The sequence below is a fragment of the Dipodomys spectabilis genome, unplaced genomic scaffold (genome assembly GCF_019054845.1).
Source record: "Dipodomys spectabilis isolate Male_0828 unplaced genomic scaffold, ASM1905484v1 ptg000024l, whole genome shotgun sequence".
In the NCBI taxonomy this organism is placed as follows: domain Eukaryota; kingdom Metazoa; phylum Chordata; class Mammalia; order Rodentia; family Heteromyidae; genus Dipodomys; species Dipodomys spectabilis.
In genome coordinates this window covers 23,553,505-23,567,485 of record NW_024870701.1, presented here as the reverse complement: position 1 = coordinate 23,567,485, position 13,981 = coordinate 23,553,505, and the positions used below count along the sequence as shown (strand labels likewise).

General features: G+C 44.8%; 1 protein-coding gene across 1 annotated transcript in view; it reads right to left on the bottom strand.

The window, feature by feature from the left end:
* Window positions 1-13,981, bottom strand: part of Slc14a2 (solute carrier family 14 member 2) — a 411,248-nt gene that overhangs the window by 36,035 nt on the left and 361,232 nt on the right. The window contains exons 4-11 of the mRNA XM_042675019.1: window positions 12,160-12,340; window positions 11,038-11,227; window positions 9,746-9,874; window positions 6,229-6,421; window positions 2,615-2,762; window positions 1,586-1,720; window positions 1,121-1,170; window positions 337-511 (exon numbers count right to left, since the gene is read on the bottom strand). Coding sequence (XP_042530953.1) covers window positions 337-511; window positions 1,121-1,170; window positions 1,586-1,720; window positions 2,615-2,762; window positions 6,229-6,421; window positions 9,746-9,874; window positions 11,038-11,227; window positions 12,160-12,340 — 1,201 coding nt within the window. The remainder of the gene's footprint in view (window positions 1-336; window positions 512-1,120; window positions 1,171-1,585; window positions 1,721-2,614; window positions 2,763-6,228; window positions 6,422-9,745; window positions 9,875-11,037; window positions 11,228-12,159; window positions 12,341-13,981) is intronic.

The window sequence follows — 13,981 nt, the reverse complement described above, 5'->3', positions numbered from 1 at the left end:
AGGATTACAAGTATGAGCCACTGGCATCCGGCTAAGATAATCTCTTATTTATTTTTCCAAAAGATTTTGGTTTTATGCCGACAACATGTAAATCAGACTCCTTATTTCTATCTCTGATAGTCTCATCACCAACTTCCTTTAATAATGTACACAGGATGGTTATGAAAATTTGAACAGAGGGGGGAAATCAGCCTCAGGGAGAGGAAGGCACAGGTGTGCTTGATTCGATGCAGGTGCAAAGAAAGGCAGAGAAGGTGAGTGCTGAGCAGATGGCCCCAAAGTGGAGGCCACAGGGAGCCAGGCAAAAACATTTCGGCCTGGAGCTGGGCTAATCACCGCTGGGAGACTTCTCTTCCTCACTGCTCTTCATCGTCAGGTACAAGATGCGGTTGGCCTCTGGGTAGGTGACTTTACTGAGTGGGAGCTTGTAGATTGCGGGGTTGTTGGTTGTTAGGAGCAGGAAGATGAGTGAGGAGAGGCAGAAGGCCCAGGTACCTGATGGCACACCAACCTGGAAATGAAAACATTGGTGTCTAAAGAACGTTTCTGGGGGCAGGGATGTGGCTCAGTGTAGAGTGCTTGCCTTGCAGGCATGAGGCCCTGGGTTTGATTCCTCAACACCACCTAAGCAGAAAAAGCCAGAAGTGGTGCTGTGGCTTATGTGGTAGAGCACTAGCCTGGAGCTGAAGAGCTCAGGGCCAGTGTCCAGGCCTGGATCTCTTGTACTGAGCCAGAGACTTGGGAGAATGATGTATAGGGGTTGAAGATGGGTACCCCTGGTGAAGACACTGGTGTTACTGGATTCAGAACATCATCATAGCTAGTCAAGAGATCTGAAGTGTTGGTCTCTCTGAGATGACATTTTCCCTCAGCTTTATTTATCCAACTCTGTTCTCCAATACTCATACATTGTGCTCTTTTCCTTTTAGTACACACACACATACACCGCCCCCCCCCCCAGAGGTCCATGTACAAAATTATTTTCCAGCTGAACCTTGAATAAACCTTGACAGAAGCATCGGGTAGAGTACCATATTCTATAACCCACTCAGGATTCTCCATCAGACCCCAGGTGTCTGGAAGCTGAGAGAGAACACTCTCAGGAAGAGTCCAAACTTACCACGGCCATCATGTTGGAAAGAGCTGCTCCCATGTAGGCACAGAACAAAGCTGGGGAGGAGAAAAGACCGTAAGAGTCAGCTCCGTCAAAACCTGACCCTCCCTTCTCCCCCCCACCCCGCCCCCGGCCTCAGCCACTGCCCTGGCTGACCACGAAGTCCACATAAAGAACATGGTCTTGTGTGCTTTCCTGCCGCCTCAGTGTCTGCAGTCTATCCTGACATCTGCTAGTTGTCTCATGTTCTTTGCTATCTTGTAGCTCTCTCTCACCTCACTGTGCATTCTCTGAGGCAGAGATTAGTGCTTACATATCCCCTCCCACTTCCATAATGGCTGTAGCTGGAGGTGGGGTCGATATACACATTTTGCTGTTCTCACTGATCTGGGGATGGGCTAGCACAGGCATCTCACCAACGAGGGGGAGAATAACCAGAGTGACTTGGTTGTCCCTCTCCCAAATACCAACCACAGACAAGGGCCAGCAGGTGGGTCTGCCAGGTAAGGGCATAGAACATGCCCCCGATGGCAATACAGGAGAGGACACAGTTGTAGCTCCAGAGGCCCACGTAGATCGTCTCGAAGGGGGTGGCCACTGTCAGAGCTATGGAACAAGACGACACAGAGGGTTCCCAAGTGAGCAGAAGGCAGTGGTCTCTGACCTGTTTTCCAAAGCCCCTGTCTTCACAGAGGCGGGACTATTTCTGGGGTAGCCTAGGAGAGGAGGTCAGCCACCCCATCTTAGCCAGAGCAGCTGCATTTTCAGCAGGCAAGATGACGACTTAATGCTTTGTTTCAAGGGGAGCAGCAAACTTGTGTGTGTACACACAGATAAATGTAGAGAGTGGGGTGTTCCAGCAAAGGGGCACATTAAGTGATTTTGGGTAAAGAAGCAATGGAGACCTCTTGGATTACTTTTGTTTATGTAATTTTTAATGAGTTTAAAGTTATTTCCAATGGGGAAAAATTAAAATTCTGCCTCCAAAAGTCATTTTGCAAAACATTGGAATATGTAAAAAAAAATTCTCTTCCAATACCTCCTACCCACTTTTCAGACTATTAGGAGAAAGAATAGAACCATGGATAAATGTGTATACACACATATACACATATGTTTAGGGATGGGAAGTGGTGTTTGGGCAATGCCAATCCAACTTTTAGAAGGCCTTTTCTGTTCAGCTTATTCAAACCTTCAAAGTGCTGGGCCATGTGCACCCAAGCTGGCACCCGGTCACCTACCCATTCTCCACTCATTTATTCTCCTCTATCCTTAGTTGCAGGGCACAGCATGCAGGCCTCTTGCATCTACCCATGTATCTTGCTACTGCAGTCTGCTCTATTTGGTGGCTCAGGCAAGGAAAAAGTAAATCCCTACCACTGACAGGGTTTTAAAACTCCACCAAAGAGAGTAAGTCTAGAATTTTTGCTGTGCACAGGGGAAAGATGAGCTTAGAAAATGATTGCAGAGATCTCCTTGCAGCACAGGGTTCCATCCTACCTGCTAGCATCCCGATGATGGATCCAATGGCTGCATGCAGGCAGATGAGTGGTGAGGAGATGAACAGAGCCACCAGGATCAAACCACCTGTCCAGGGATTGTCACAGCCGTACACCTGGCCGATCCCTACGGGGATGGTTTGTAGCAACTGCAAAGCCAACAGAATGCAGGTCACTGGAGTGTGGGTTGATAATGTGAAGACCTGGCCACAGGCCTAGGGCCCAAGCCATTCCTGGAAAGGTAATGGGGTGGAACAGATGGATGACCGTGCTCTCCAGTGTGAGAGAAAGTAGGGGAGCGAACGAGCTGGAACAAATAGCTCCTCACTCCACCACCTACCAGGCATCCAGCATCCCTCATGCAGTCAGATGGAGCCCTTAACATGGGGGCCAGGCATGGACGCTTCTGAGGAGATGGCATCTGCTGTGAGAAGTTTTGGGGGAGTCAGAATGTACCTTCGTCTAGGCTGCCATTGAGGGCTTCCGGTGTGAGGGGATTTTCTATAGACTTCCTGAAATTTCAAATATTCTACTAGACATAGTGGAAATATCCTGGGCCACTTTGATGGCTGTGAGGAAAAGGAATAGCTAGAGTGACCGGTGGCCACTTGAGTTGACCCCTAATTTAAGGTCACTTACTATCTCTCCACTGAGAATCCATTAGTAAGGCCTCTTTGTGAGTGCTGCCCATTGAGCACTACATTGGGAAGTAGTGGGACATTTGGAAGGAGAAGACATTTCCGCTCCTCTCTGGGAACACAGATTGTGGCTTGAACAATAAGCTGAATAAGTGTTGGTGAGCCTGAGAGTGGGTGATAACGATGAGTTGGGAACTGATATCAGATGATCTTCCTCTGGCCAGATGGAGTCTTTTGAGGGCAAAGAGGAAAAGAGGGAGACTACAGTAGGGTGAGTCTTGGCCTGGGAATGTAGAATCTAGGGAGTACTATGTATTGTGCTTATTGTATGACCCTAGGCATGTCATTCCAAGTGAGCCTGGCCTGGCAGATGACCTTCCTGCTGTAGCATTCTGGAGTGCTTTTCTCCATTACTAGGTTCTCTGACTCTCTACGAGGATAGGTTCTTTATGGCTGGCTACACAGGAAGTGCTCAATTAATGTGTACTATTGGTCCTGTGGGTCCCACACCTTTCTATACGTTGGAATCCCCTGGAAAGCTTTCAGACACACGGATGCCTGGCTCCTTCAGAGACACTCTGGTTTGACTGCTATGAGCTAAGGTACAGTAGAGTTTGGGGGCCCCTGGATTAAGTATAGATGATCAGCTATGGACCCGGGGAGCCAGTTGCATCTTGGAATGAAAGTGTGTTATTAGTGATATCTTGGCTTGATTTTGGAACCATCCTTATTTCTTTAGGGAATCGTGTTTGAAAGAGTCTTAGCTTTCAAGTTTTGGTCACCCTTTGTCTCCAAATGCCATAACCAAACCCAACTATAAACATCTGAAAGGCAGGATGGGGCCTGGTGTTATTTGTAGAAATCTATAAGACATTTTGTACCAGACTGGAGAACTTAGCTTATGTGTACGGAACATGCTGGAAATCTGCTCAACAAATATCCCATGATTTGCCAACATCTGAGGAATGCAGAGTGCTGAGGGAGTTCAGCTTCTACCATTTCCATCCAGGGACACAGGTGGAGAGCCCCAAGCAGTCAAGAATGAGAGGAATGAGGGGACAAGGGGCCTTGGAATAGAGCCTGGGTTTAGAATGACGCTGCTGGGATCCATATTTTATCTAGGAGGCTGTGCACCAAGGTAACCTTGCCCCAGACCATACTACTCTCCAGGCCACAGCTGACATCCTGGGGCAGAAAGCAGTCAGGTATGTGGTGGAAATTTACTGAGCACCTGGACTTGTTATTCTTCTTATAATGCTGGTGTAACAACACTCTAGTTGAACAAAACAAGTCCTTTGACCCTGTTGCTTTAGAGAAAGAGGAAATGGTACTGATACTTCAAACTTCAGATAGATGCTGTTCGTGTGGGATGGACGGATGCTGGTTTTGAGTGATGGGCTAATGGGGAGATGAGAGAGTGGGCTTGGGGCCTCAAGGTGCCCATATTTCCTAGTTGTATATTTGGAAGACGAACAGGAGACATCTCTTCCCTGTGACCTTCATCATGCTGGCCCAGTTTCTTGGTGTGGGGTGCCACACGAGCCTCTGGCTGTCCTTTGGATAACACCCTCCAGGATAGCAATCAGGACAGTGAGTCTACGTGGCCCAGGGCTTATCCTTGACAGTTCTGTCCCAACTTGGTCTCTGCTTCTGTCCTGGCTGCTTTGCATCGGTCAGGAGGGCTTTCCTTGATGGGCCCTTCAGTATAGGCCCCAAGTCTGCCTCTGATCTTATTCCATGGTAATCTGGGTCAAAGGTAAAATGGGACAAGGTAAAAATCTTTGGAAAGTGTTTGTGTGCCCTAGCATTTGCTCCAGAAGCAAAGGAACATTTGCTTTCCTGATGCGTTTAGATTTAGAGCGTTGCTGGCCCTGGAGGATCCTGGGGGTGGAGACTGTAGAGCTGAGCACCAACAGAAATTTTCTTGGAGCTTGGGCACACCTAGACCACAGGAATGACTTGGCAACCAGGGCTCCAAAGTCCTTTCATAGACATACCATTGGAGGACATGGATTACGGTTTAACCATGTTAAAAGACTATCTTGCAAGCAGTTATCTTCCAGTATTCTAGACTGCAGAACTAGAATCCCCAGGTGATATATAAAGGGAAATGGATTTATGAAGAATGTAAAGAACCCTCCAACACTTAATAGTGTCCCATATTGGGCTGGGGCTGCTTTGAGAAGTAGTGAATTTCTGTTTATTCAAGCTGAGGGCGTATGATCTGACGGGGACTGCTGGGGTAGTGGTTCAAAGATGAGGCTCCCAGACTTCCCAGGTGTTAGGCACAGGTGCTAGCTGCATGTTTACATTGGGTAACTGCTGTTGTCCTGCAGATGAAAAACTGCAGTCAGGAATAATATTAGTACCTACAGTATTGGGTTATTGTGAGGGTGGCATGAGTTAATATAACAATCAGGGCTTGGAAAAGCATAGGTTACATAGTAACTTGCTTCTTAATATAAGATGGGAAGAGATGGGAAGGGGAAACAAAGCAGGAGGCAACAATGCTTGGTAAGAAATGTACTCATTATTTTGCCCATGTAATTGTAACCCCTCTGTATGGTATTTTCACCATTAAAAAAGAAATAAAAATAAAATATTTGCATTAGTTTCTCACTCTTCATCAAATTGCCTATGTTATCTAATATTTTTCAGTAAACCACAGCCACCCTGTGACACCAGTTGAACATTTACCTATTCACTGGATTTGTTTTTCTTTTTCTATGTGTGGTGTGTAGGTTTCATGAGCGTAGGGATGTTGCCTTATTCTCCGTGTATGCCTAATATCGGAAAAAGTGCCTGGCACATGTTAGATGTTCAATAGAGTTGTGCTAAAGGGTTGACCGGATGAAGTAGCCACCATTTTTATGCACTGCTGAGGCCTATCACATGGGCCTTGGGTAAGCTATGATCTGGCTAACCAGGTGTGCAGTAGGATCTAGGGGTTACAGCTCATTACCACTGGGTAACTTACCAAAGGCATTTCAATCTCTGACCAGGTGAGATTAGGCACAGCAGATGCAGGCTGCAGCAGCGTCGTGGGGAAGAAGAGGTTGTAGTGGCCTGTGGCTGCCAGGTACAGTGTCACGGCGATATTGAAGGGCAGTGTGAAGACCGGAAGGTCCCACTTGCTGAAGATGGAATTCAAAGCACTAGTAATCACTGGGCTGAAGATGGAAGGGAGAAAGGGTTAATCATTATGAGCACCGTTAGGGAGACGCTGTCTCATCACCTCTGGCCGCTGTGCTAGCCACCACCCCCTCTCCTTGTAATCATTTCTGGATGCTGGAGATTCCAGTAGTCTGTTGATTGGGGATTTGGAAACAAGGTGTTCATGTTAAGCTCATGGATTGGTGAATTGTATTTGAAAGATACATTTTGAATAGGCTATTAAAATGAGTTCAAATCATTTTTTGATCCTTGAGACAAAAACATCGAACAAAATACGATTTTTTACAAAATGTGATTATGCTTTTGGATCATCAAATGTACACCAGCTACTGCCTTACACTATGATAACATTATTTTGAGTCTGACCATATAGGAGAAGGCTGCATGTCCATAAGCAAATACACAGGTTTGGACTCAGTAAAACTACTAAGAACACTTGGGAACTGTCAAGTGACATGGAACCTCTAGTCGCTTGTATCCCCAGGCTTCTTGGTCTCCTTTGGAAAGAGCATGACTTTTGGAAATAGATTGAGCTGGTTTTTATGTTTATAGGATGAGTGAGCAATATTACAAAATTAATTTTCCTTATATTCACTTTTCCCGGGAATGGATTCCTAGATTCCTAGCACCTGCCATTCCTTACCTCAGAGGTGGCTGGACAAAACACAAATTCCTATGATGTAATTGAATGGCCTAGCTTTAATTAATTTCTGCATCTCACCTGGGTACCTAGGCCTGCTTGAAAAGCCCTATTCCGGATCTCCATCATATTAACTCTTCAACACACCGAGACCTATTTCACATTTTCACTGTCTGCTTCTTATTTAGTTTTAGCCTATCACTGGCTTTTACTTCATTAAAAAAATCGAAATGATCAGATGATAAAAGTTTTGTTTTCACAACCCTAAGAATCCATACCTTACTTGCTTTGGTCCCACATATTCTGTCTCTTGTATTTGGTGAAAGTGTCCCTGTCCCTTCCTCAGACAATTCTCTTCCTTGTTCTTTGGAATGGATCTGTCTCAAGGACATTCCTCTGGTGATACTCTCCTCTTTTTCCTGAAGCCTCAATTCTCCACCCCGCCCCTCACAGTTATTCTTATCAGTCTATGAAATGCTATAATGTCTTCTATCTTTAAAAATCTTCTCCCTTTAATTTGCTGTGCTCTCTACTATTGAGAACTATTTCACATTTTTCATGCCTGCTTCTTGTTTAGTTTTAGCCTAATCACTGAGCTTCACTCCATTAAAAAAAATAGAAATGGCTTCATGCTTGCAATCCTAGCTACTCAGGAGGATGAGATCTGAGGAATGTAGCTTAAAAATAGCCCCGGCAACAAAGTCTATGAGACTTTTGTCTACAATTAATCACCAAAAAGCTGGAAGCAGAGGTGTGGCTTTTTCAGCTTTGAGCTGAAAAAGTTCAGGGACAGTGCCCAGGCTGAGTTCAAACCTGGCAAAAAAAAAAAAAAAGATCAGATGATCATTTGGTTTATAACTCTGTAGAACATTTGCCATCTGATCATACTTAAAACCCTGTTTAAAATCTCTGCTTAAAACCCTTTAGCTGTTTTGCATTTTTTACTACAGTTGTAATAAAAGTTGGAAGACATATTGCATCTTTGGGGTAAATGAGCCCTCATCTCACCTACGTGGCCTTCACTTCCTGTTACTTCCCACCCACTACGTCTCAGCCTCCTTGTTCTTGTCTGTTCTGTGAACACCTCCCACTTCCCTGGTTTGGCTCGTCTACGTGCAGCATCCTTCAACCACATCTGCAGATGGCAGGTATCTCCTGTCATTTAGGTGCTAGCTGAAATGTTTCATCTGCAAAATGGCCTTCCCTGACCACGTAAGCCTGGTATCACTTCCTGAAATGACTTTCTTTTATTTACTAGTTTCTGAGTTTGTTTGTAAATAAACTCTCAGAGATACATTTCCCTGTTCATAGCAATTCCCAGTATCTGTGTTAGTCCCCGCACTCAGCTGAGAGAGTCTCTCAAATCTAGTGTTTTGGATAAAGCGGGATAATGCCACTATGAGTACCCACCCTACTTAAACTGAACTTCAAGAACTGAATGAATGGAGTAATGAATGTATGAGAGTGGTAGGTAACGTAGCAGCCCACCCAGGGTACAGCATTACTGTTTTCTGTCTTTGGGAATTGGGAAGAGAGGACACTGAAGTCTAACTGCCATCCAGTGTCATTGCTCAGGGGCTGTGCTGAGGAGCTTCATCTACATAGTTATAAACCAGATGTATGCAAATAAGAACAAATTTCTGCTCTCCACAGGGTATGGGGGTGGAGTGAGTATGGGAACCATTACAGAGATCCCCATAGAAATGACTGACTTATCCTTTTGTCCCAATGGATTAAGAAAGAAAAAAAAAAAACCCCAAGAAGAAAAATAAATGGCCAGGAATGCTTAATGTAGGAATTTATTTGCAAGCACTACTAAAAAGTAATGAAACAGTACTTAAGCTAAATTAAACTAACTGATTTTTAGTAACTCCAGACTTTGAAACCAATGAAAGACGTTTACTTCTTGGAGATGTTCAAAATAAATCACCATGCCTGCTTTATTACTAGGAACCAGAATAAATCTGCATGTCTGAGAGAAGTTAAGACGAATGTGGTATATACATGGGAAGTCAGAGGTTTGGGGACAGGGACTCTCAGGACAGCAGGCACGCCATTGAGATGGGTACACCACTGATCTGCTGTAAATGAAATGATGAAGGACAATATGCATGGATGGCTGAGCATGCCCTAGACTCAATGATTATTTGTTCCTAACTCTTCCCTGATTTCAACAGATAGTGCTAGTTCAAAGATCCCATGCTTCTTATAGGTCTGTCTTTTCTAAGTAAGATGTCTGGTTCTATCACAGGTGAGTTTTCAGCTTTGAGTCTTGACTATGCTGGTAATAGATGACCCCCAGGCAACCTGGATTTTATAGCACAGACTTCAGATTCAGAAAGGCAGCATTAGAAACTTGGATAGAATATAACAGATTAATAAAACTCTCTATGCTTCAGTTTTCCCTCGGGAACAAATATAAACCTTCCCTTGTTTAGGGACAGCTCAATGAATGTTAGTCTCTAGCCATGTAATAAGAGCATGAGGTCTTAAGAAGGCCCTCTTGTTATTTCACATCCCCACCTTCCAGGATTTGGGGGTCTTCACAGTGTCTACCTGGGCAAAGCATCGTCTGTGAAGGTCTGGGCCGACAACAGTGTGCATCCATCCCTGTCCAGTGAAAGATGCAAGCACTGTGGGGCCCTGTGGGTTTGGAAGAAGAGAGAAGGAGGCTTCTCACCAGGCCATGGTTGTGAAGATCACTGGAAACAGCAGCCACCAGTAGTAGTCTGCCTTCTCGGAGAACACGGCTATCAGCAGCCCCACCAGCATCCCATTGTAGCCGTGGAGTCCGGAGGCGATGGCTGACCTAGGGGAAACAGTTACTTTTTGTTGGAATTTGGTGATGCCCCTGAGGACCTTCCCTCTTGGACCTCTAAGATCTCCTTAATTTAGACAATTCCTTTAATAATGAGACAAAAAAAAAATCAGCCCAGGCAATGAATATTGGACAGCCACAGAGCTACCAACTCCTTTCTCAATGACCATCTCCACACACCTACCCTTGATTACTCTCACTGATTTAGAAGTAAAATGACACACTTTGTCTAATCTGGGCAGTGTAGGTCAGGGTCTGGATCAGGAAGAGAGGTGTAGTGCCCTCAGATTTCTTTTCTGAAACAAAACGAGGAATAGATCTATGCATGGGTCTCTCCCCTTTGCCCCCCACCCCCACACTGAGAAATGGGTGGGGGTCACTAAGATGGCTCAGACAGAGGAAACACCTGAACATCAGCCCCAGGGAACATTGTGCACCACAATGGCAATCATTCCTGGCCTGTGCACACAGGCACTGGCTGGCAGATGGACCTCAGTGCCCTCCACCCACTTCCCAATTTAATAGAAAACATTGACACCCTGCCCTGGACAGAGCTTTGCATTTCCTTCCCCCCGTTTCTCTCTCTCTTCCCTCCTCCCCTCTTTCCCTCTCCTCCCCCCTCCTTTTTGCCCTCTTGCCTTCCCTTCCTGTCCCTCTTTCCCCTCTCCTTCCTGCTCTCCTCCTGTGCTACATTTGAGACTTCCATTAGATTTCCTTCTACACCTAGCAGCCCGAGACACTCGTGCAAAGAAAAGATGAGTTCATTCCCCCATCTTTCCAACACGCAGATATGTCTGACTTCTCTGAACTCTTGAGTATTTACTGTCTTGTGTCATTTTGAGATGTTTATTTGCTCATTCATCTTCTCTCCTCAAACTAGATTCTAATCTCCATGAGAGAAGAATGTCTTAAGTGTCCTTCTGCTTCTACTTCAGAGGGAGTGTTTTGAGTATAATCCACAGCCAAAGAAGCTTGATGCTCTGCCTTGCTGTGAGCCAGAACAAGATGATTCTGTAGGGACTTCCAGTGATCTGCTCAAAGTTGACTCAGGAGATTTGGCCGTCTGCTCGGATAAGGTTTGCTGACTGCTTGAGTAAACACTTCACCTACCTGCCATATGCGTCTTCCCAAGAGACCCATAGAGACAAACTCACCTGTCCTGGCTTAAGATGAGGGCAGTTAAAGTCGAGACAACTGTCCCTAGAGCCCCAGCAAGTGCCCACCAGGGATTCTGGATCAGAAGTCCTATGAAGATGATGAGCCCACTGAGGGGGTTGTTGACAAACATCACCTGAGCAGTTCCCCTCAGGAACCAGTCTAGGAACTGGAGGGCCAGGGGCTTATCTACAAGAGACAGACAGAGCCATCAGTGGGGTCCTGCCCTTACTGTCCTCACTGCACCACTGATTGGCATGACAGTCAAGGCTCACAGGAACCAGAACACTTCCCCTCATTCAACCTGGCCCCGGTGAAGAAGTAGAGGCTTGGGAGTGGGGATTGGCATTTAGTCCAAATATCTCAGTAGCCCAGCAGTTAGTCTTCAGCAGGTGGTAGTTCTTTTTACCATATAGGCTGAGGCACCATGCTGAGAACAATTTAACACAGTTCCAGCCATTGGCTTTCTTGGCAAGAAAGGCCCAAGAGCATTCCTAGGAAATACATTGACCCAAGGGAAGGGATGAAGAGGGAAAGAAAGCCTCTTTTTGTGTAGTGTTCTACGGCTCAGCTGAGGGAAAGTATCTGAACAGCAAAGAAAGTCGCCTGAAGAAAGGAAGCTGGAAAAGAAATTGTTTTAGCCCAGCTGTGAAAACAATGATTGAATTGGGACCTGGAGGAAGCCAGGTGTACACGAGGGGATGTACAGTTTTCCACCTTCTCGGCTTTGGTTTCCAGGACAACTCATGCTGGTTGGGGCAAGTAGGATCAAACGGGGGAGCATTTAATTCAAAGAAGAAATGAAAAAAGGAAAGAACTACAGAGCCCTTGGGGAGGGTGATGCCAATTTGGCACATAAATGGCAGTGGAACAAGTGGCCATTCAGCTTATTTGGGAAACAGCTTACATATTTTTAAATTAGGGAAATGCATTTAATTTCCAAATTATGCAGATTCCAGGCTAGTGCGTATATTCTGCCCACCTGGAGTTGACTGAGGGCTGAAGCTTCCCCCGGTCATAGGAGCTCTTTCTTGTCCTGGGAGAGAGGAAGTAACTTTGTGTCCAACCTGGAAGGATTGCTGTGACCCAGCCCCTCACTTCTTTCCTGGGCATTTGCTTACCTTTCAGCCAGTTCCTGCACTCCTTCATCTCGCCTGTGAGGTAGCCCACTGCTTGGAAGAGGCTGAAGCCTCCCCGGCCCGCAGAGCCTCTGCGGGACACCTCACTTTCTCTCCTTTTACTCCTTTCATTGGATTTTTCAATTTTCACAATGTGGCTGTCTTCATCAGATGATCGGAGGTCCTTCCACAAGAAGATATAAAATAATCTGTCTTATTTTACTTCCGTGGCAGGCTCTTGCTATACAGCCCAGCTTGATCCTCCTGCCTCAGATTCCCAAGTGCTGGGACCATAGTCATGCGCTGCCATACTTAACAATATATATTTCTTTTAGAAAGCAGAAGCATTTTCTTTTTTTGTCGGCCATGGGGGCTTGAAATCAGGGCCTGGGCATTGTCTCTGAGCTCTTTTCCTCAAAGCTAGCACTCTTCCACTTTGAGTCATAGCTCTACTACCAGTTTTTGAGTGGTTAATTGGAGAGTTTCATGGGGACTTTTGTGGCTGGCCTGGCTTTGAACCACAATCCTCAGATCTCAGCCTCTTGAGTAGATACAGGTGTGAACCTGGCTAGTGTGTGTGTGTGTGTGTGTGTGTGTGTGAATACATATGTATATATGTATATAGATTATCTATCTATCTATCTATCTATCTCTATTAGAGGTAAAGGATAATAAGACAAAGGTGAGATCCATGTCAATGGTCTCCAGCTGTCTGGGTACCCCATAATGCAAATCCACTTTCCAGTACTACATATTCCTATAACTGAATTTCTTAACCATTTTCTTGATCCATTTCTTTTTAGTACTTTACTGAAGCCTATGGACTTTTCCTCAGAATAATATTGGGAAATATATAAAATAAGTAAGATTACAGAGAAAACCACTTATACTGAGATGCATTTATCACAGTATTTAAAAATGTGATTTATATATATACATTAGATCCAATACCTGTTATAACTTCAAATTAGTAATGAGTGAATGTAGGGGACCTTCTTGCCCCACTCAGGACAATTCTGTAAGGCTATTCCTGTTCTAGAGCTCATCACAGGATTAGCCAAGGCCTATAACTGTGATTGTCTCACAGCTCAGTTTCTCCTTTGGTTTAATCCTACTGTCCTTCCTCTTCCATAAACGTTTGTTCCAGAGGCTGAGTTCAGTAACATTTCTTACTGGCTAGTCTCCATAATAGTGTCAGATTCCTGGGAAAGCCAATTTGTGTTAGTGATTGAAATCTCAGGTGCTATGAACATGACTGTGGTACATTGTCTAAATTTGTAATTAAAGTAAATGCTTACATCCATTGAGGAGTAATGTACATAAGGATAAATTACTTTTCACAGTCAAGTTCACATCTCCTTCAATCCTGTACCTGGACAACTCAGTCATAGCTTATTGTTATAAAGCTCTGCTGTTCAATATTTTAGCTATTAGTGCATGTAGCTTCTGAGTACTTGAAACATGGCTAACCTACAATAAACTAGGAATAGAAGGAAAAATTCCCCAAATTGATAAGGAACATCTACTAAAATCCCACAGTTAATGTCACCCTTAATGGTGAAAGACTGGGCATATTTTCCCTGTTAGATCAGGAACAAGACAAGGATGTCTGTTCTTGCTGTTTCTATTCAACATTGTACTAGATATTCTAGTCCAAGCAATTAGGCAAGGAAAAGGAACAAAAGGAACCTTGATTATAAAAGAAAATGTTAAATCCAGATTGCATCTCTATTTGCAGATGGTATATTTTTCATATTGAAAATCCTTATCTGCAAAATCACCTATTAAATAATTATATGAACAAGTTCAGCAAGGTTCCAGGCTA